The 23,264-nt window shown below is 42.9% G+C and overlaps 1 protein-coding gene across 1 annotated transcript in view; it reads right to left on the bottom strand.

Annotated features, from left to right (window-relative positions):
* Khc (kinesin heavy chain) overlaps nucleotides 1–23,264 on the bottom strand; it is a 132,674-nt gene that overhangs the window by 17,127 nt on the left and 92,283 nt on the right. Inside the window, exons 4-15 of the mRNA XM_065445722.1 lie at nucleotides 22,013–22,117; nucleotides 20,916–20,964; nucleotides 20,700–20,755; nucleotides 20,185–20,272; nucleotides 18,772–18,896; nucleotides 17,629–17,733; nucleotides 15,911–16,059; nucleotides 14,173–14,321; nucleotides 11,658–11,935; nucleotides 6,548–6,904; nucleotides 2,472–2,567; nucleotides 1,544–1,757 (exon numbers count right to left, since the gene is read on the bottom strand). Of these exons, the coding sequence (XP_065301794.1) occupies nucleotides 1,544–1,757; nucleotides 2,472–2,567; nucleotides 6,548–6,904; nucleotides 11,658–11,935; nucleotides 14,173–14,321; nucleotides 15,911–16,059; nucleotides 17,629–17,733; nucleotides 18,772–18,896; nucleotides 20,185–20,272; nucleotides 20,700–20,755; nucleotides 20,916–20,964; nucleotides 22,013–22,117 (1,771 nt within the window). The remainder of the gene's footprint in view (nucleotides 1–1,543; nucleotides 1,758–2,471; nucleotides 2,568–6,547; nucleotides 6,905–11,657; nucleotides 11,936–14,172; nucleotides 14,322–15,910; nucleotides 16,060–17,628; nucleotides 17,734–18,771; nucleotides 18,897–20,184; nucleotides 20,273–20,699; nucleotides 20,756–20,915; nucleotides 20,965–22,012; nucleotides 22,118–23,264) is intronic.

Here is a 23,264-nt window from a genome sequence, read left to right as displayed (position 1 = left end):
ACGTGTTTCGCACCTCCAACCACTCTCCTTCCTCTTCGGGCAACACCAACGCAACAACAAAAGTTCCCATCACAAGCACCACAAGTATTTTCTCGAATTAAACTATGGATTGGATCCAAATATGCCATTCCGCGGCCCCAGCTGCCGTTTCTATCCGATCCAATCTACCAGACGTACGATGCGAAGCTGGTCTTGTAACGAGCGTATGAAAGCTCCAACTTCACAACTCCCATTGTGTTCGGCTCCTAGAAGATGACGTGCTCGATTTCAAGATGATTGACAGGAGCGTGTCGTCATTTTGATGTCACCAAAAATGTGGCCGCGCCCCACGACATCAGCCAATCACGTGCGCCAGAAACCGAACGAACGCACCGAACAATGATCTGCGATCGCGCCCCTGGTGTGTGCATTTTACTGTTTATCTAGTAATAGTAGCAAACGACCAATAACTGCCGAATTGGAAACTTAAACAGAAACAGTGATTCTGCGGAGTCCTTGGAACAAAGTTTCGATTGAGGGACAGAGCTGGCACGGCCGAGTTCAGAAGTGCAAGCATTTCTGCCTAGATCTACCTCCATTCTTGCACACAATGCAACTCGCGAGTCGTAACAATCTGCTAGTGAGATATGCCAACTAAAGAAGTAACTATTTTGAAGAATCACTTATCTATTGAGCACCAATATATGCTACTGACCATCCTATATACTGGAACCATCTCATGTTGCACTGGTAAACATTATTATTATTATTTTTTTTTTCTGAGGTTTGGTTTGAGTTCAGGCATGTTCTAAAAATATCAGTTCAGTTTCAGATTCAGTCTCAGCTAAATTTCCAGTTCAGGTTTGGTTGACATCTTCGTTGTATCAAGGTTTCACTGTATAAAATATAAAAAAAGGTATACTGTGTTGGATGCGACTTCATGACTTCAGGTATGACTGTGCCAAGAGTTGAGGGAAGCCACTTTAAGGCTTCTAATGATGTTTCTCAGTGGGAATTCGCATCCACGCTGTCCTCAAGTGCAACCACAAGTTTAACATGCCCAGTGCAACAAAATAGCACAACTATTGGCTCTGATTACAGAACCATGCTTAATTTACATATGGTGCAACAGCATGCCTGCATCTCTTCCACAAGGGTAACTATAAGCCAGCATGATCAACGCATAATTATTATCAATGCAGCGTGGGCACAGTAGCACTCACTGCTTGGTTATGTAAGAGAACTCCAGCATTACACAATCAATGCACCAGGAGCAGTGTATAATAAGTCAGACTATTGCTTTTTGGCTTTAGTACTAATCGTTAGACTGTTTAACTAGAAATTCCAAAGGAGCCACCTCGAATGCAACTCGTAATCTACTACTTCTGTTACTAACTGCTCTGGCACCGCTGTTTGATGGATGCTTATACACCAGCTCAGCTGATCTATTTGCAAGCATGGCTTTGTTGCTAGTCTAGACCGCAACTTCACTGCACTTTGCAGAGAACTTGGTCACGCAAATGAGCATGTCACCCATTACTTTGCAAATATTTCTGAACCTTACCAGCTGCCTTGAGTTTGGCGCACTCCTCATTGAGCTCATCAAGCGACTCCTCCAAGGCACGCTTCTTGTTCTCAATGTCCTTCATCGACTCCTGCAGAGACTTCATCTTGGCTTCATACTGACTAATGAGGAGACGGCATTCAGCCAAATCCTTCTCGTTGGACTCTATCTTCTTGTTACAGTCTGACTGGAATGACTCCAGCTGGTGGCAGCGCTGAAGGGATATGGAAAATATCACAGTGAATTACCTTTAAGGCACAAAAAACAAAGCATGCCATTGTATCTAGGCGGTAAGACAACGGAGGAAAGCAACAAACATGTTGTACGGCTACTTTAACATGGCACTCAAATAGACGGCTCTTGAAGCTTCCAAGTTCAATCAAATTTACAGAAATGCTGTGTCACAGCTACGTGAGTAAGCTGATCTCCACTAAGAAGTCTAAATAATTTTATGCCAAGCCACTGGTTCACTGCTTTACTTAAACAATGCAACTAATTATTGTCATGAAGTGCATTTAATTTTAACTGTTCATAAACTTATATTTTTTTATCCCTCTTATAATGGTACTCAAATGATTCTTCACAAGCCAGGGTGAGAATTTCTTTTTTACATTTAGGCAACACTGATCCTGCTGATTGCAGCCTTTTAGCCAGCACCATACAGCAAGGCACTCTTTCTTGGTTCAGCAAGTTTGTTAATTTATAAAGAATTTGCAATGTATATCTTGCTTCTGAACTTTACAGTGGATAAGTGTGAATGCACTGTGTACAAGAGTGCATGCTTCCTCACTTGTGTAGCAGCCAGTGAGCAATTCAGTTGATAGATTATGATCAGTCTTTAACTTGTGCAGTGCGAGTATGTGGCAGGGATGGAATGGGCATAGCCGACGAAGTACTGCAATCAATGCTGTGTACTTCATGCACTCACCTGAGCCAATGCCTTCACCTCAGACTTCATCTTGCTAATGTATAACCGAGCCACAGTGAACTCTTCTTCGATCTTGCCGTTAACATCAGTGGCTGGCTGTAAGGAGAAAACATGAAAAATTTCGCACTACAGTGTCAGTCAGGAGCGTGCGCAGGAAAATGTGAAGTGATAGATATTAGATATATAATGAAAAAGGGAGGGAGGAAATGGTTTTTAGGGCAAAATTAAATGTGAACACAGAGAGAGGGCTTTTATGTTAGCTTTCAGTATGTAGGTCTTGTATATGAAGAGTAAATAAAATTGGAATTATGGCAAAGAAGTCCGACACGGCTGTGGACGACATGAAGGACGCCGACAGGAAGACAAAACAGCTTAGACTTAGCCAGTCACACCAGGAACAGCGTCTAGCCTGAGCACCACTTCAGTAGCGGTGACGATATGGCTGCGGAGCTCTGCATGGCGCAGTTCTTTTTCCTTACAGAATAAATGTTTGGAATGGCGTTGAACGAAATCTCTTTTTATACGTATATGTTTCTTAACCCCTTTCCACACACTCAGGCATCGTGGTAGGCATGAACACCGTTCGAAGTCAAAGAAAATTAGAACTTGTTCAGTTCTATTTCTGGCCACCGAAAGTACATTTATACAGAAAAAGAAACACAAATTGAATACAATTTCAGATAAAAATTTATTTGTAATGTAAACTAATTAGTACAGTCAACTTTCAATAATCTGATTCTGACAATACGCCCCTGAACTGAACTCACCTACTTTTTATGGTTTCATAGCGTAAAACTAACATAAAGATGACAGAGCTCCCAAATAAAGTAGAAATCGAACATGCACTCGATTCTAGCAAAGAAAACAGCGTATCCTTGACTCTGACAAAGAAGGAAAAAAAAAAAGACGATAGCAGCAAGCTCTACCGTAACAGAATTGAGCTTTATTTACATAACGTCATTCGCCATCTCTCTCAGACAAAACTTTATCTCTGTCAATGAAGAACCACAACATCTCATCCTCCATACACAAATGACACAAAACAATTCCGCAACACGTGCACATGGGATGGTGGCCCACACCTAGACTATCCACTTCGTTAGTTTGCACGCGACGCATGCGATTTTCCGGAATGCCAAGAACATGCGACACAACTCGTCACGGCTAGCTGAACATGTAGAATAGCTTATCATTTAATGTGCTTTTGTAATGAGACTGAAAGCAGCGCATTGCCATTGCCTCACTACGCGTGGGCTAATTCTCTTGCCATCCATGGTCACGATCTCGTGATGGCAATGGCAATTACGCTGGCTAGGCTGGCTGACAGTAGGTGGTTCCAAATGCAGCAAGCATGGTTTTGGTTTAGTATCAGCTGATTGCACCGCTCAAGCAATTTCCAGACCAATTGACATAGAAAGAAAAAAAATGGTGTGTGTTAGAATCAAGCAAATATTGAAATGATTCATTGTGAGCTACTGTTATAACTTAAAAGTCTTCCTAAGGTAACAACAAGTTGTAAATGGGTGTTCTCAATGAGAGATGACACCTGTTTGACACACTCCCTGTACCATCCCTGTACCCTAAGTGCCACCAAAAAGAATGCTGCCACTACTGAATACTGAAGTTGCCACTGCAGTGACCATTGGAATCAAGTGTGTGCATGATGACTAACTAAGTTCAAGTTATCCAGCCAATGTTAACTTCAGGATCGAAATAACTGAAAAATCTAATTACCTGGAATCGAATTGATGGAAGTCTACTGTGCTGTAAAAAGCTGCCACCCTGAACCTACAGAAGCACAAAAATCGCACAGCAGGAATCCTTTCGAGAATCATTCCAGCGTTGCACAATTTTCGTGATCGGCTGATGTATGGGGAGTGCTTAACGCCTGCTTCACCTCCGCCGCGGGTCGGCTCGGCAATGCACTAATCTTTGGAATCAGCCCATGAATGGGGAGTTTGGTGTCTACACATGGACACGATTCTGGGGGAACTACCCCTTAACCGCTTCACTGTAAAGAACTTATGTTGAATTCCAATGGCGGAGTCGGAGCAAGTTTTTCTGCTCGTTTCGGAGCAAGTTTGTTCCAATGACAGAGTGAGGGCAGGAGTAAGGTGTTCCAATGAGAGAGTCGGAGGGGTTTCAGAGCGGGAGTCGCTCCGTGGAGCAGAAAAAGATGCTCTGCCAAAATCGGCGGAGTGGACCGGAACTCTGCATGACGTATTTCCTTTACCACGTTTGTCTGCTGGGAGGCGCCACCGGTCATGACTTGCGAGGAAGCAAAAGCTGCTGCATGCTTGGCGAGATATCCATTCAGCACTTTTAAAAAACAACAGGGGAACGGCGCTGAAGAGACAAGTGGCCGGTGTGGCGGTGCTGGGAGCAAACAGCGGAAGGAAATGACAACACGCAAGGTATCCTAGGTAACTCGGCGATAGAAGTTCCGCTTCCGCCTTGCTCCGGCGGCGCAGGTTGTGTTCCACTCGCGGATTGGGAGGCGTTGCTCTACACCAGAGTCGAGTGCTCGCTCGCGGAGTTCGTCGGCTGCTCCAACTCCGCCATTGGAATTCAACATTAGTGCCGATTCTACCCCGCACATCAAGTAACGGAACCCGAGTTGACCCATACCATGGTGAAACGATTTTATGGTGAACAAAGCTGAATGTTAGTGGCTGGTCGCTGTTGAAGACCCATGACACCTCCTCTTCTCTGTCTGTCGACAACAGAAAGTCATCTTCAGTTCCATGTAATGCATGAGAAGTTCCTTTGTCTCCACCAGTTGTGGATGCAAATCTCGGGAACGCGTAACACATGCGACCCTACCCGGGTACTCTATTCTACCAGAAGGATCACCTTATGCTTGAAGGATCCCTTACAATTAAAATGCCTTTCTTTCCCATCTTGCCACTGGACTACCTCCACAAAAGGCAGCTGAGCAGAAGCACTACGACAGACGTACAGCAAACTGTAAATTGAAAATCGCAAACCAAGGCGTAAAACAACAGTGTCTGTTCGATGGCAGCGTGGCTAGCTACTTCGCAATCAGCTTTTTTTTAGTAAGTGTATGTTTCGTTTTTGATTTTAAGTAGAAATAGTTACAATTGTAACACGCCTGCAAACTTAAACGTACTGCTTACTAAAGAAGTTGCACACTAGAATCGTGCAAATACAGTATGTGCTTGGTTAAAGTTTAGATGAGCGCTCATTTTATTTTGACCAAGCAGGAATCCAAAGTTCCACATTTTACGATGTCTTACATGAAAATTACCATTGGTACGGTATGAACCTGTAGCCTGCTCAATTTATGCCTTGGCATTGCCATTCAGTTGCCAGATATGCTGCAAGAGTGCAAGCCCGTGCAGAGATGACTTGCACAGCTTATGTAGACTGAAACAAGTGGCACCAATGCAAGTGGAAAGAAATAGAATGAATCAAAAGCTGACAAATACCGGGAAAAAAATTCTCTGTTGTGCTCTTTCAGAGAGGGCTACACAACATGCTACACATTCAAGACCCAGCTACACTTGTCAGATCAGTTCTGTGAAGCCGACAAGGTGGAGGAAGAATCATGAAATCATGATTTGCAATGTTCCGTGTTCCTGCGCTTAGAGCTTTCGATTAATTCAGCCTCGCTCTGTAATCTACTACCCACCCAATTAGCTCAGACGGTAGAGAGACGGCTCCAGAAAGGCATTGATCCCGAGTTCGGTGTACAGACCAGGACAAACTGTTCAACTGCAAACCTTTCTTTCGAAGAAACTCGTGTGGGTTTCCTTTATAACTTTGGTTACTGGTGGGTGGATGATGAGACTTTCCCTTTCATTTAGCTACACTTGTTTAACTGCTTATACACATTAACTGATGGTTACATTGTTGTTTTTTGCTGTTCCAGGCAATTTTAGGAATCAAGTCACATTACAAGCAATGACGACACACAATAATGACGGCTGGTTGCAGTTACTGGCACCTAAATATAGATTCGCACAGGATAAAGTCTGGATGCACGAAAACTGTACGCATCATCATATACAATAAAAGCAATCAATGAATATTGAAGTCAAAGAGCTGTCACTGACCTTGGCTTCTCCGGCGGGCCCACCCAGGACAATGCCGATTTCGGCAAGGTCCTTGAGCAGCGAAGTCAACATTTCGTTGGTGCGCTTCTTCTGGTGCACCGAGTGGTCCTTCATCTGCTGCAGCTCGTTCTGGGCCGAGTTGAGCTGGCAAAGCTTCTGGTTGAGCTCCTCCCCGAGGGACTCGCACTCGCGGTTCTTGGAGTCCACCTCCTGCGACTTCTGGTCGTAGTTGACAGCCAGCTCCTCCAGGGCCTGAAGCACCTCCTTCACCTCCTCCTTGGCCGACTCGTTCTCTTGCTGGATGCGTAGCATCTCCTGTTGAAGACCACTGTAGTCCCGCCGTGTGGTCGTAATCAGCTGCAAGTTAATTGAAATGTGGTTGTCACCGAGGAAGAATACCTCCCCTTACTGTACAAAACCTTGTGCCTACTACTGCCAGCACAGTTACTGCAATGATCAATGCAGTTTCCTTTCAACTAACGTTTGAGCCATAGTATCAGACGTTGCAGCTTGTGATGTGCACTGCACATTCAACAGTACTGTATACTGAAAACCATAACTGGAGTGGCTGCAGTCCCACATCAGTGGTGTGCTTAGTGTTAGCACAGCTAGAGAGAGCAAAGCAGGCTGTATCTTGCCCTGTCAAGTTGAGCAATCAGTTAAACCTCGATATAACAAAGTAGGTAAAATCGTCAATTTGCTTTGTTGTACCGAAATTTCGTTATATTGAAATTAGACCTTTTATGCAAATAAGTACTGTTGTCGATCAATTTACACGGAAAGGGGCCGCAGAATTTCCTGAATCATCGGGCAATCAAAGAATGCAAATTTGAATGAGAAAATTTGATCAATTTGGGAGTCGGCAACGAATGGCATGGTTTCATGCCGCACTGACGATATCTTCACATGAGCTGTATGAATTGAGCGAAGCCAGCCATGCTGTCGCGTACACTCCGCCCCCGCGGCTGATAGCGTCGCCCGCACTCGGACAACGCTATCATGAAAAGGCGCCTGCAGTGGGGAGCGAATGATTCGTCTGCCTCTCGCTCCAACGGCAAAATTTCGTTACCGAAATTCGAGATTACATAACCTTCAATACTAAACGCGCAGGAGGACAGCTTACATGATGCAACACTGTTTGGGCATACCCTCTCTTTGTACAAGTGGCAGATTACCCCTAAAGCAGGGCGCACGGCTGCGCATGCGCTCAGCGGCGCTTATAGCAATGCGCCAGCCAAGGCGAAGTACGCGGTTGGGGCCACCCGCCCCAACCTTCGCGCACGCACGCTTGATCGCATTACAGCAAGCTCACTCCCCTTTCCCTTTCCTTGTGCGGGGAGGCGGCATTCGGCATTCGTGTATAAAGCCACAATCTTTCTTTTTCATCTTTAGGCACTTTCAGTCACGCCTAAAGCGCAAAGTGCAAAAAGGGGGGGGGGGGGGGCGATAGGATCTTATCGCACTTGGACTTTATAGGGAACCTGATGCGGCTCCACTCTGGCGGTGGCTCTTGTTGTACCCTGTCCGATTTGAGTGGTGTGTTTGTAAGTGCAGCCACTTGTAATTCAATCATTTGACCATCTGCTTCCTCTGCGGAAGTTTGCATTAGATACCGGCATTCCTTTGCTGCGGAAGCGAAATTTCATTATACAGTGAGCCGTGGCAATGAAATGTTTTTTGTATTTATGGGAATAAATTGGTGAAATTTGGCATGCAGGTGTGTTTTGTTATGCTGATATCATAACTGAAATTAGCTTTGTGCTATCTGTTATAGTTTTCGAGTTAAAACAATTGACCGACTCTAATGGTCATCCCCAAATTAATTGCACATAAGTTGACCAAAATGCTCACATCTGCATGCCCTCAAAGGACCATTCTGTGCATTAAAGCTATTGGTTTATTTTTTAAATGCCAAAATGAGCATGAAAATATTTTTTTCAGCTTTATTTTGCATATTGTCTTAGTTACTAACGACTTTTGCAAAAAAACCCATTATAATTTTTTTAGGAGGTACAGTTAAACATGGACATCTTTACTGCACTCGTCAATGTTTCAGGATCTAAGTGTGAAAGACAGGATGATTTTGTCTTCATTCGTTGTAAAATGGCACTGGGATGACTGCAAGCAACTGCAAAAATGAAAGCTGAGAAAACGAAGCTCAAGTTTCATTTGTTGTAGACATTTAAATCTTTATTTTGAGCACCTAAAACCCGCCTGGGAGGTAGTCCTTTGCCTGTATTTCATTCATTCCTTTGGGGCTCATCGCAGAAAACGTGCGTAAGCTGCTGCGATCGTCAATCACGCCGACAGGAACGCGCAGCTCACTGCTGAGCAAATGCGCACAAGAGAGTTTCGTCAGCAATTCAAATCTACAACGGCCAATAGGAGCGCGCCCTGTGCACCACGTGACTGCTAGGCCCAATCGCAATGCCGTGTTTGCCTTTTTTTTTTTGCTTGCGTTTGCTGGTTTATTTTTCGGTGTAGAAATGCGTCGCTCCGGCTATCTTTTCTCTTCTCTTTTCGATGATACCAAGATGGCGGCGTTGCGTCAACTGATAACCGGGCGATCCGCGGTGTGACGGGGCCTTCCGAAGCCCGCTTTTTTTTTTAATCCCCGAAATTTTTGATGACAGCACTCTACGAAAGTGCCTTTTTCTCGATTTCTACCGCGTATTTTGTCATAATATTTCACTACGAGGTAAATAAAGGTCTGCGGATCGCGCAAAAATAAACAAATCAGAAAATCAAAAATTTTGACAATTTGACCACTTCAATTGCCGCGTCCCCACTAAAACCGTAGTTGACCGGAGTTCGGAAAAAGTGCGTACTAAACGGTTGTACTGCTCACCCAAAACAGCATCAGATCATCCACTAACCTGTCAAAAACGGAACTCGGAGAGAGTGCGATGAAAGGGGAAAGAAACGTACAGTATTTATTCACTTCACGCGACAAAAGTTATTTTCGTTTGACGCCGCGGTGGCCTAGCAGCGACGACAGCAGCCTCAAACTTACTGAAGCTGCAAGCCAGCTTTTCAGTCAGCACCCTCTTTTCGGCAAACGCTCGCATGACAGATTCCTCGTTGGCGTCGTTTTCATTGCGGGGTGCTGTTCTTGTCGCGACGATTGCCTTCGTGAGGCTGACGTAACGCGCAGCTTCTGCCACTGTCGGGCCTGAATCGCCCGTGCTATCGCTTCCTGTGTCATCCTCATCACAGTCGCTAGTCGACACTTCGGCAACGACAGAGGCGAAAAGTCCAACCTCGTAGCCGTCATCTCTTCGCGGTTGCAGCAGCGCTGTCAAGCAACTTCTTCGCATTCCAAATGCCACACACTGTGGTCAACAGCAGATCCCTGTCGCATGCCAGCGCTGACTTCTTGGTGTCGCATTCGATAGCACGAACATGGCACGAAGGACGTCTAATTTTTCTTATAGGCTGAGCACCCGGCGTTTCTTTTTATCCGAGCTTTTGCATAACGCGAGTCCTTGGTTGCACGAGGCCACAACGCTCTCTGGCACGGCCATAGAGGCACGGCGCTTGGAGGCCGTTGTTCCAATCTCTGAGGCTTGTTCTGCTGGGCTGCCCGATGGAGACGACGCACCGCCGTGTTTCACAACGAAAAGTGGAAACACTACGTGTTAAGCGATACGTACGCAATAAGCTGGTATGGTTTATGCGGATACAAAATACATTATTTTCAATGGCCGCTGAGTCGGGGATTTGACTTTACTACTTTTAAAACGAAACTGCTGTTTAAGGGGGTATAGTTCAACAAAGTTTTACTGTATTGAAATCGCACGCAAACACACTTTGTTATATTAAGGTTCTAATTACATTGTGTTCTAGGGACAACAGGTTATGAAAAGTTAAATATGTTGTTATATCGAGAATTTCGCCATATTGAAGTTGGTTATATTGAGGTTTACATGCAGCTAGTTTAGTACTCAATTCTCTGTCCATTTAGGCCGAGTGAAGCTGTGCCCCAATATTTGTAATGCTGTGAAAGAAAAACACTGCACCGCACTTGTAGTTCTGTTTGTGCATGGGCATGAACAGCGTTTGACAGGCTTTACTTTGCCCAATGAGAACATAAGCAGTGTTATGTGTTTTATGCAAAGCATCCTTTGAACAATGAACATTGATTAAATGAGCTATTGATTGAATGGCCAAAACTGCAAGTGTTTGCAACATTAATTTGTGCGTTGCTCTATCCTAACAAGCGCTAATTTTCTTGTCTGACAAACATGGTCAGGAAGTTTACAAACATATCAGGCCGATGGACACCACAATGTACATTCTACCTTAATTTATAGAAGTCAAACCACACACAGTAGGCTTCCGTTAATTCGACTACAGTTAATTCAATCCCAACCAAAGGTCCTGGCCGGCGTCCATGCATTCCTATAGGCCCAAACTTAGCCGATTCATTTGACAGTATCTGCCTTATTCTATAATGCTTCTGAATTAAATGCATGTCCACTATCTGTGTGTCTGAAGTAGAAAACTAAGGTAGAAGTAACCTTAAAGCTTCTAAACAACGTTTAAGTCTAAAGAGCACCCGAATGGGCAATGATTTAATACATTTGTTGCACATTGGCGGCCGGTTTTCTGAAGTCGGCTTCACCGCAATACATCCGTGATATGCGATAAAGCATATGAAAGTTGCAAAGGTGATTTTGGGTGCATGTACGAGTGCATGGCATGGACAATTTGTGGCCAAATTTTCTTGAAAAAGAAGAAAAAGGCGCGCATTACATTCTAAAATTGGTCTTCGCCAAATAACTCGAAGTTTATCAGTCAGCACGCACACACCTGACCCCTATGGTGACCCAAATAGTGACCCTTTCAGTGGCAGTGCCTGTCTCGGTGAAGCTTAGGGGATGGGGAATGCTTTAAACACACCTCATCTCCCGTCTAAAACATCTATTTTGGCTTGCCCTATGAGGTTTTTCGTGCAGTAACCGTAGCTCAATATGTCTGATTATGGTATTTACCCCATTCTAATGCACGCCTTTCCTTTCCCTTTTCCAAAAAATTGCATATGCATATATCGCATATATTGCATATAGTATTAGTATTGCATACGCAAACTACATATATGTATGCGCACCTCCTCCTGCTCCATTATCTGCTCCTTGAGCTTTTCAATGAGCTGGCTCTGGCGGTCGATCTCGTCGTCCTTCTCGTCCAACTGGGCGTACAGGCGCGTGCGCTCCTCCCCAGCCAGGGGGTCTGCCTTGGCGGCTGCGGCGGCCGCGGCTGTGGTGGGCGTGGTGCCTCCCACCGATAGTGTGCTGGCTGAGAGGTTGGTTGTCGATGCTGTCTCAGACAGGCTCATGGTGCTGGTCTCCAGGTCCTTCAGCTGCTCGTCCGTTGGTACATTTTCACCTGTCGAAGCAGGCAGATGTTTGCATGGATGAGCGAGAGCAACACAACGATTAAATGAGAACTTGTCCCTGTCCTTTGGAAAATGCACTCTGCTTCAACTGCGAGCTTTGTACTATCAGCGTCAAAGAACACTCAAACAGTGAGGGCGTGCCCAAAGCATTGCTTGCTGAAGGTGTGCGCTGTTGGTTAGTCGTCACCAAAGACAGGCGTGCATATATGATTTGTCCACAGCACGCGAGAATGCTCACGTCCTTGCACAGTGCGGCTACAGTGGATGTGCTCGTGATGAATGACTGACAGGAAGCACTGTGTCTTCCGTAAAACACGTTGTGGGGCTAGTTGGTGCATAGCGTTCAATAGGTGCAGCGCCAATAGTGATGGCACACAAGAAGGAATACAGACAGGACAAGGCGCTTCCTGTCAACCTTGTCCTGTCTGTATTGCTTCTTGTGTGTTGTCACTATTGGCGCTTCAGCTATTGTAAGCTGTGTCTTCACTTATGCTTAAAGCGTGTTTGCTCCACTGTTTGCACTTAATTTGGCCCCAATTCTATCTGTAACCATTGCAAATTTACTCCAAAAGAATTTCAGGCAGCACTGAACAAAACCCTAAACAACAATTACATTTGGAGACTGCATCAGCACAGATACATATGTATCCTAGTGTTAGCATTACCAGTTGTTAAGCCACTAGTATAAGGGACTATTACCCGTGGCTTCTTTAACAACAACAACAATAATATCATTCATTTATTTACTTATTCATTTATTTACCGAGCCCAGAAACACCCATAAAGTGCGAGTGCTGGTGTACACATACACTAAAAACAAAAACAAAAGAAATGTTGGAAGAAGGGTTTACACACAACAAGGCTCAAGGTGAATACAAAAGAAAAAGAGGAAGGGCAGTTGAACAATGTGTGAAACTATGACAACAACGCAAAACTTGGAAAAGAACAATGACAGCGAGTTATAAAAAAATTTTGAGATCATGAAAAATAAGCGTTATAAAGACTTATTATTCTGTGGGCGGTCAAGTGATGGTCATGACAGTCAGGAACATTGAAAGGTCTATGCTCTCTGGTGATCTTGCGCAGAATACGAAACATCTCGTGCAGAATATGAAACATGATACAACTAAGGAGTTTGGGGCACGTGAGGATACTGTGAAAGTGTTTGAAAAGAAACAGAAGGTCACCGCAGTTATGTCTGCAGTGAAGTAAAGGCAATGACAATAATCCAACAGCGCTAGAACTATGTCCAGTGTCCGTGTTAGCAATGTGGTGATTGTATATGCTTGGAAACTTTTTCTGGACCCCATCTATAACGCAATGCCACTGTTGGATCTAGAAATGTCAGTCCAGATTACCGACGTGTATTCGTGCTGAGGAAGACAGATTGTTGTGTACAACTTGTGGAGCGGTGTAGGAGAATTTAATCCCCTCGACAGTCTGCAAACAGAGCCAAGAGAGCACATACCCAGCATTGTAACGTGTTTAGTGTGAGCAGAAAGGTGTAAGGTAGTATCAAAAGGTACACCGAGGTCATTGATTTAACAGACCTTACACAATGGCACAGAATCTACAAAACAAGAAAAAGAAATGCTTGCTATTCTGCATGTGAAAGTGATCACTTTGGTCTTAGCAGCATTCGAAGTTAGGCTAGTATCTTTGCACAATTTAGAAAATAAAACAGTTTCCCCTAATAATTTGCTAATCAGGCTTGCAACCCGAGTTAAAGTCGTAAAATTGACACACCAGATGTACCCCTCTCTTAGCCCTGCACTTCTTGTCTTACAGTGATTAAGTACATGATTACGCAATTGTAAATTTGTGTTCCTTGGTATTTGTGTAATCGCACAAGCAAAAGATTGTCTTTTCTATTTGCATTTCTGGGGATTTTATATGTATGCTCCCATGAAAATATGTATATAGTATGTTACATTTTCCTCTATGAATTTATTGTGCATTATCATGACCGCCCCGGCAGAAATGTTTAAGAAGCATGACCTAATATTTTATTTCAGTATTTCATTATTGAAATACTGCACAGCAGGTTCACCTAATCCACATCCGGCCCACAACACTCTGACAAATGTAGAATGTGGCGTCTGGACTAGCAGGTTTTGGGATCCCTGCTCCAAATGAATACGAAGATGGGATGAGCTTCAAGACAATCACATGACACGTACCCCCGAATCCCCCAATTAAAGCGCATACAAGCAGGCCAGACACTCACCATTGCGCCAGCGGCTGAGCTCAAACTCTGCTCGGCTCAGCTGGCCTTTGAGCTTGGTCACTTTCTCCCGCTCCTTGTCGAATCGCCGTTTCCATTCCTCGGCGGTCAGCTCCTCATTGACAATCACAGTGTTCTTGATGGTCTTGGCCCTGCGTGCCAGCAGCCACAAAGGCCACACACGCGCTTGAGTTACATCGAGATATTTGTGAAACACCGGGTACAACATGGATGACAGGAGGCGAGCAAGATTGGACAAGAGTACTTTTCCAGGGTAAGCTCAAGCACTATGTAAGCAAATTCACAAATACAGTCGATTCATTCTCATAGGGGTCCCAGATTTTCATTATAATTATAAAAGCTATGTTACCTCAAGCTGAATAAAATTTGGTCCAGCACAGAACTGCAATCTATTATGCGAAATCACACACACACAAGGCAAAGTACAATGGAGAGCAACTGCCCTGCTACATCAAAGAGAGAAGAATGAGGGCAACTAAAGAGTTTGATTTTTTATAGCTACAACCACATAAAGCCAACAGACAATGAAGGAAAGTATATGATGAATAAATTGTTCCTTTTAACTGAAAATGCACAATATAAGGAAAAGGGCATCTAGCCGCAGGTGGTAGCCAAACCCACATCATCCCCAATACGAGCGCATTTTAGAAGAACTTGTAGCTGGGCTAGCTGGTAATCTACCTTGGTAACGACTTCAAAGCACATGAAAACACACTTGCATGCACACAAACACCAAAGAAAACGGCGTCCTTCCTTGGGCATTTGTGTGTGTGAGTGCGTGCATGTATGGTGTGTATTGCATGCAATTCTCTACCATCAAGCTACTGCAATGGCCACCCTCCTGTCCACTTTTTGTGTGTGTATACTAGATTTAGCTATGCGAGAGAGTTGCTGTTGTAGGCACATTCAGAATGTCAGAGCCACCAATAAGCAACTGGGTTGGTGGTGCCTACGCCTCAGCGGCATGCATCAACATATGTGGTAACTGGAATATTAATGTCTAATTGTTGTCCTCTTGCATGCTGTATTTGACCATGTTGCTTTGCCCTGGGATTCCAGTAAGTTAGAACTAACTGAAAGCCTTGTTTGAATTAAGCAGCATCAAAATACATTGAAAAAGAACTGGGCTTACAAAAATTTCCACACTTTCTTAATTTCAGCAAAACTTAGTGGCGGAGTTTAAATTATCGTGAGTAGACTGTACATACACTTACGCAGAGATTGAAATAGGACATTCACCCATGATGCAGCATAACTAATGCTGCCTAGAAGAGTTCAGCCCATGATGCAAGCCACAAAATAAAAAAAAAAATTTCAGGCACGCATTCGACACTTTCTACCTCTCAAGATCGATGCTCTGTGGAGCAGTGGAACTGACAGTGGCCCATACTCATTTTGCCAACAGGTAAAACGGCTGGTTATTTTCCTTCTTTCACGTTAACTAAATGCACCTCCAACAAAAATGGAGATGTTACATTAATGGTAATTTATGCTAATCGTAAGCAAGCACCTTTGGCCAATCAATACAAAAACATGTGACGTTGCAATCCCTTTTATGCTTTTTTAACACTTACGTTCAATTATATGCCTTCACCGTAAAACCTAAGAAGCAGGTGCAAAAAAGAGAAGTTGACAAATAGGCATGTCTTTGATATGACGGGGCCATTTTGTCAGTTGTGCTTGAGACAATGAACCACCAATCAGACAGACTTGTGCTTACCTCTTGCCAAACTCTAGTGTAGACTTGGTTTCACACTCATTGAAAGATGCCGGTGAGCAGCAAATGATAATTGTTGTCCGGGAGTTACCCCCAAGACTCTCCTGCAGGATTCTCGTTAGCTTGCTGTCTCGGTAAGGGATGTGCGATTTCTGCAAAGAAAAAACAGGAAGTGATGATCGAAAAAAAAAAAGGAACAAAAAAATTGTCCATCATTTAACACGATGCAGTTGTATCCAGTAGTAGAGCAAGTCATGAAATTTTCACCAGAAGCAGAAGTCTGGTGCGGATTGCAGTACGAGAGAAAGTTCCCCAGCAGGTGGTTCTCAGGCCGTGTAGTTAACATTAGGGAGATTTAGAAGTAGAGCACCCAAGCGTACCCAAATCACGACATCCTGCTTGTGTTCTTTCGTACTCCTTTCATATACCTTTTCTGCAATCTTTTGTATGCCTGGCAGATTGCGTCCCCTAACTTCGGGTGCGCAAAACCTAAACTCCCTATTATGTCACTAAAAGAGCACTCCAGCTCACTAATACTAAATACCTTCCATGACTTGCTTTCACTGTGCTGACCCCAAACAATCGGACATTCATGCAAAGAAGTCCACAGCTAAGCTGTTGAAGCCATTGCTTTGTATGTAGCAGTTTTATTAAAATGAGATGACAGAGGCAGTAACAATCGCAAAAAGAGCCAGATGCAGGCTGGCAAGTGCCTTTGGAATGGACACAACGCTTGCCTGCCTGAAAGTCTAGGGTATAAGATGAGCACAGAAAAGAAAGACAACAGAATCACAATTGACAGGAGAAGACATAAGAAATGAAGGCGCTAATGGGCCTGTTTGCGGTGTTGGAAAAGAACGTATCCAGCTTGCACGCACTCGATTCTAGCTAAAACAAACGAAAGAACCCAAAGCCTATAACTATCAGTAGACAGATGGACTACACCCTCATAGAGAAGCAAATCTCAAGGACTTGTTCATGAATGGCTCTCTCTTCCTATAGCTCAGTTGAAGAAATAAAAATTCAAGAAAGACGCATGCTTGGGGTTGTTAGAGAAATAAATTTGTCTGTTGCACCAAGATTTGCACAGAAAGCTTTCCTACTGACACATGTTCCAGAAAGCACCTAACAACCCTATAGATGCAAAAGTGTTACAATTAAAATATCCGACTTCCTAACTGGCCTTGACTTGTGCATTATGCAGATGTGGTACTTGGCATAAATGAACAAAAATATCATGTTGCTATCCAACATTGAACTGCAAGCCAGTCACAATGATAGTGTTATATCAAACACATGAGGTGACACATTGTTCCAGGATCAAAAGTGTCTGAAAACTGTCATATGAGTTTTAACTGATCTGATCTTTTCTTGTTTTTACTCGCCAAGTGGTTTTCAATGTTTTTATAACAACCCAAAAACCAATGTATGAACAGAAACACAGGCACTTTGTTTACAGATCATTAATGGAAAGATGAATAAGAGGCATTACAATCTATCAACAGAAAATGACTTTGTAGGGTCTTCACCATGACATTATGGTTTTTCACATTCAACCCTTTCATGTCTTTCCACCAAACGTTCCAAAGCCATTTTATTCATTTTAGCAGAGTGCGGGAGTACGCAAAGTGCACTGCAGTAAACCAGTCTCTGCCACAGTGACAGAGCAGAAGGACAAAAAGCAGTCTGAGGAGAGCGAGCAACTGTTATGAAGAACTTACGTTTCCATCGGCAAGCGCTGCAATCACATTGCCCAGTGCAGACAAAGATTTGTTGATGTTCTTTGCTTCGTCTAGAACCATTCCCTCAGCTCCAGTTTTGCTGACCTGAAAGAGCAGAAGTGACATACTCAGTGACCCATACACACAGAACATTGTGCATTATTGCTTCATTGCAGTTACAAGGGCAAGTAAGAGCAACCCTTAATCTTATTCAAGAGCGTGTTTGCACAGCAACTATTTACTCTGGAATAGTCAAGAGCTTTGCCCATAACAGTATGTGAGCACCTTGCTAACAGCAGCTGCTCTCTTGCCAGGAGAGTCGAAGAAAAAAAAAAGTTGTAGTTGCCAAGCAAGACATGGTTGCACAAGGGTGCAGCAATCCCGCTGGTGACAACAGCATCATGCTTACAAAACTGATGACATCCAGGGAATGTGCTATGTCTACAAACTTTGCGTGTGCCAAGAAGCAAAAGCTGGTTCAAGCTACCTGTCACTGGTGAAAAGGTAGCATATTTACTCTATTTCATTGCATGTAGTTTTCAGGAAAATTCACCAAAATATGACATGCGTGATAGGATTAACATTGAAACAAAAAATGCAATAGGTGGTGTCACACCCCCAATCTTCGATCCCACATTCCTGCTGTGAAAGCCACATGTTGCTGTGCCATGGCTGCTGGAAGTTCCTTCAAGCACTGGAATCTTATCATTGGGCACCACCTAGAGCTGGTCTCTAATTGCATGTCCCTTTGCCCTGGAGCTAAATTACTTTTCCAATATGTATTTTTCTTGCCTACCATGAAAATCAGGTAAGAAACCATCGCAAACAATGCATTTTTGCATTTCCATAAAACTAAAAATTGGGGTGCACACTACAATAAAGGGTGCCTTAGATTCAACTAAATACGGCAAGTGGCAGGCAAGCGCATTCTCAATGTTTCATTTAACCTTCATCTTTAGAGTAACCTAATGCAGCATTCTTGGTAATTCGCATGTACTATACCAAGCTACAACCTATGCGCTTCCATTAGGCTGTGCGATAGCCCCTGTACATGCCAAATAAGTTTTTTTAAAATCATTCGATGAAGCAAACTGGGAAGGTTTTATTAAAGCAAAGAAAGGCAGGCTTTAGATGCCTGCGTACCTTTTCACTGCCAGCAAGATCTACTAGGTAGAGCTTGCCACTGAGCTTTTTCTGATCATCCAGGTTCTCCTGTTTGACGTTGATTAGGAACACACTGTGGCTTCTGGAACTGTGCTCATTCATGTCTGCAGGAAGAAGAGCACATAAACAGCAAGTGACGCCATAGATCCACCTTATCATTCAGTTTTTACAATCCTGCCCACAAAGTACACAAAGTACCCCAAAGAACACTAAATAACTTCATTGGAATCATTTACTAGCATAGGAATTTTTTTTTTTAATTTTCTGGTTTAGAACTTTGTGATGTGTTCAAAATATTGACAACCTGAATTTTAACGCCTGCTAATAAGTTACTCAGACAGAAATTGAACTTGTTGCACTTCATAAAAACCTTCGACACACAGCGGGCAGAAATGCTTGAATCACCCTGCACACATCCTCCTCACTGTACTTGACAAAACCTACATGTCCAGCAGTGCACTAGATGGCCTTGTCCCACAGAGTGTGACCACAATCACACAGCCGGCAAAGAAAATAATTTTCCTTGTCACGACGCAGACAGATTAGCAGCAACATTTTTTTTCCCCTAAGCTTGCAAAGAAATTCCTTTGTACACCTTACTTGTACAGCTGCCTGTGTTTTAGCAGGCTATGCAGCATTTTTGCCACAGCACTCTGTGTCCTTGCTTCACAGCTCCAGATAGCACCGCAACCCGTCTTTCCAATGCTGTGCTTCACTTCATTTGTTTTACATGTATCCCTGTTCCTACTCGGTTATAAAAAATGGTGTTTGAAAACAATATTTTCCTCTAACAAATGATAGTTTGCACCTCCTCTGTAGGCAGTATATTATAATTTTTAAAAAAAACATGGTTCACATGGGCACAGGATAGCTTCAGCTATGCTGAACTTGAAACAGACATCTTTTGTAAACATAGTCCCTTAGCAAATCCCAATTCAGTGCTGTTGCAGACCATTAGTTACAACTTTTAAATGTGTTGCCTCACTCTAGAGAAGTGACCGCACAAGAAATAACTGTCCTGTGATCTCAAACTTGCACAATTTTTGTCATAGGCAAGAACCCTGTGCTACTCGTGGCACGCCATCATACTGTGCTGTAAGCTTTGTAAGCAAGTCCCACTTTTGCCCCATTTTTTATCTGAAGCAACGTAATTCTGGTGTATTGTCATGTAAGACAGCTCAGTGACATGCTATTTGTTTCAGCTTCAAAGATGATAAAAAGATAACTTCAGCTTTAACTCATCTGCCCGGCTCTAAGTATACACCAACTACATCACTGACTGATCACATTTTTGTAATGTACAGCAGCAAAAATGCAAGCACACAAACATACACACACAAAAATGGTAAGCGAACCTTGCAAGAAGCGTAAAGCAGAGAGTGAGTGGCTTACTTGTTACAGCAATGTGTCGGTTTGCTTTGCCCTCATCAATGACCTCCATCACTTCTTCGGGACTGGTCACAAACCTCTCAGTAGCACCCTGACGAAGAAAAGAAGCAGGTAAAAAAAAACACCTGCCTGAACACAGAATGTGTCTGTGTAATCAGACTTTTTAAAACCATGCCGTTTAGGCATTACCAAAACCCACTTTTGGAAGAACACATGCCTCTTTAATGTTGTTACTTCAATTCTCCGTGTTGCCTACATCATCGACCAATCGTGATGTTACTTCTTCAACTACTCTAACCCAGCAACTATCAAGACGCCATCTGTTTGTATCTAATGTAGTAATCTATGTCACAATAAGTAGCATTTTTATTCCTTGTTGCCTTTTGCCTAAATGTTGCACCAGCCCTCACAGTGCGTAGCTTTTGCACTTACCCTTGCTTTAGTCTGTGTCAACATAGCAAGCATTTTCAAGATTTGTGGTAGAATACAACAAAGGACAACGGAAATACATTGCTCACCTTGACGAATGGTACTCTGTTTTTGTCCTCATGCACGGACAAGTTTGTCTTCGTTACTGAAAACAAATAAGAAAGTCAGAAGGCTTCTTAGTTTTAAACACATGGACCAATTTTATTTACTCTTGAACAAAACAACCTTGTTGCTCAAAAAGTATACCCAAGAAAGAGAAAACCAGCTCCATATAACTTAAGACAAGCGAGACAACAGTGGCTCACCATCGAGGAGATCACGAATCTTGTCAAGATAAATTTCAAAGTAAGACACCTGCAGGAAAGCAAGAGATGGGAGCGCATGAGCTTATTGCTTCTCAGTAGCATGAAAGCATAATTGGCTAAATGTGCATTCCATTAAATGCAAAGTTGCTCACAAGCTGCAAAGTAATAATTTAGAAATTCACAACCAAAGCTCTTCCACAGCCAAGGCTAATTTAGGCATTCATAGCTAAAAGTTTCCCACCCTTTTGCATGCAAAACTGAGCATGTCAGGAATGTGCATAACCAAACTCACTACAAAAGGTAAACATGTATATTTCTTTCAATGCTCGCAGGGAATATATGTTTTATCACTTACAATTTCTCAACGTAGTCAAATAAGCGGCATCATTTTATTTTATGTATTTGTGTACATGTCATGCCAGCATGGTATGCGAATGTGAGAAGAAGAAAGAAAGCTACAAAGTGCACACTATATGCTCTATTACTGAAGCTAAGCAGCTGAGAAAATGAATGTTTGGCAGATGCTTAGTTTTTGGTCTAGATCAGATTTAGCTGAGGTATACTAAAATGTACAAGTTCAAGTAATTAAGCTTAAGAGGTGTTTCACTTTGTTTCTTTCAATTCCCATTTCATTCTAGCATGATTGTAGAGTTCTGAATGGGAACATATTGATGTCACTGTCAAAGAAATGTCTCGTCATTGCTTCACAAGGCAGCAGTAATGTTTCGCATGTGCATGCACTACCATTAAGTTACGTAATGCTTTCTTGAAGTTCGCATGCTGTTGATTAAGTGATGCTATGGGAATCATAATCCAGTGTGACATAAAAATAGAAATTCACAGAAATTCTGTGACAACTACAGTCGAGCATTGTTATAACAAAGTTGAACTCGACACAAAAATGCCTTCACTATACATATTCAATATTTATTAAAAACATACGCATCAGTATTGGTGAAAGATTCAGCAAATTTTAGAGTTTGTTCATTGCATCAAATAATTCACTATACCAGTGTTAATTATATACAGGTTCAACTGTACCCCTATGACGTAATGCCATAACTGTGACATGTAGGAAAAATGCAGCAAATACTAACCTTTATATGGAACTCAATATTTTCATCCATTGAATAAATGTGATTAAAAATATCATTAATGATCCGGGGTATGATGCCTTGGCTGTAGGAATCTCCCAGGACGCCCTGCAAACATAAGTAACAGACATTATTGTCGTTTTCTTTTCAGACTTGCATTAAAAAAAAGAAAGAAATGAAGGAAGGAAGGAAGAAAACTTGAGTGCACTAGCTTCTACGTCTAAATGTTACATTCACTTTGCACCTATTAATGCTTCTGTCACTTCGACGACATGCCGTCAGAAGCAAGACCTCCTCATGTGGGCATCTGGCCAGCACTGCTATGAACAGGCCAGCAACAGAAACCCAGAAGCACTGGATCACGAGATGCAGACAGTGCGCTGTGACACTGAATGCGGTAGGGCTATTGTCCTCTAGAAGCTGTGCAACCAGTATAAAAAAAAAAAAAAGGTCATTCAATAAATCTACAGTATCATTACTACACAGCCTGGCTGCATCCTTTCCCAGGAAAGACGTATATTTAATTTCACGATACTGTAAACAGCACTTCGCAGGCACTACGAGGAGCTTAGATAGGGCTATTAGGGGCTCGAGTAAAGAAACAACATTTTAGGTCCCATGCAAGGAGCACCCAAGCACTCTCCCCCACTAAAGGACTTTAAGAATAAGATCAGTTAAACTAAAAGCCTAATCAACCCTTGCTAACGTGTTTCTTGCCTTTCCTGGCTTGGCACCAGTCATTGGCCGCTGCACAAACTGAAATAACAGCAAGTAAACTAAGTTTGTAAAAAGATAAGTACAGAAATGGCCATCTTGAAAATCAAATATTTATCAAGCTGAGGAAGTGCTGTTGGCCTGCTCCTTGTGAGCTCAACAACTCCCAGATGCTGGACTAGAAAGGAAAACATATTTTGCCTTGCATGCAAATGCAGCCAGGCTAAAATAATCACTTTTAATTGATATTATCCCTTCTTTAGCATTTACATATTGTGACTGGTCGATCCTAATACCATAGAGTGCCAGTCAGACTCCCGATGAAGTGCAAAAAAAAAGAAAAAAAAAAGAATTGTTACATTAATGTGGCCCTTTTTGCCTATATAAAGGTTATTATAAAAGTAACAATATTCTTGTCTGCTTTGAACTTAGGCAATTATTTATGCAGATTAAGCAACTGTCTGTCTCTTGTTTGTGTACATGTTTATGCATCAAAGAACATACGTGTGTATCCATATACGCTGCAGCAAACTAAATTTGA

The sequence above is a fragment of the Dermacentor albipictus genome, chromosome 1 (genome assembly GCF_038994185.2).
Source record: "Dermacentor albipictus isolate Rhodes 1998 colony chromosome 1, USDA_Dalb.pri_finalv2, whole genome shotgun sequence".
NCBI lineage: Eukaryota > Metazoa > Arthropoda > Arachnida > Ixodida > Ixodidae > Dermacentor > Dermacentor albipictus.
Note: the sequence above shows the minus strand (reverse complement) of the source record. Positions and strands in the feature narration are given on the sequence as shown.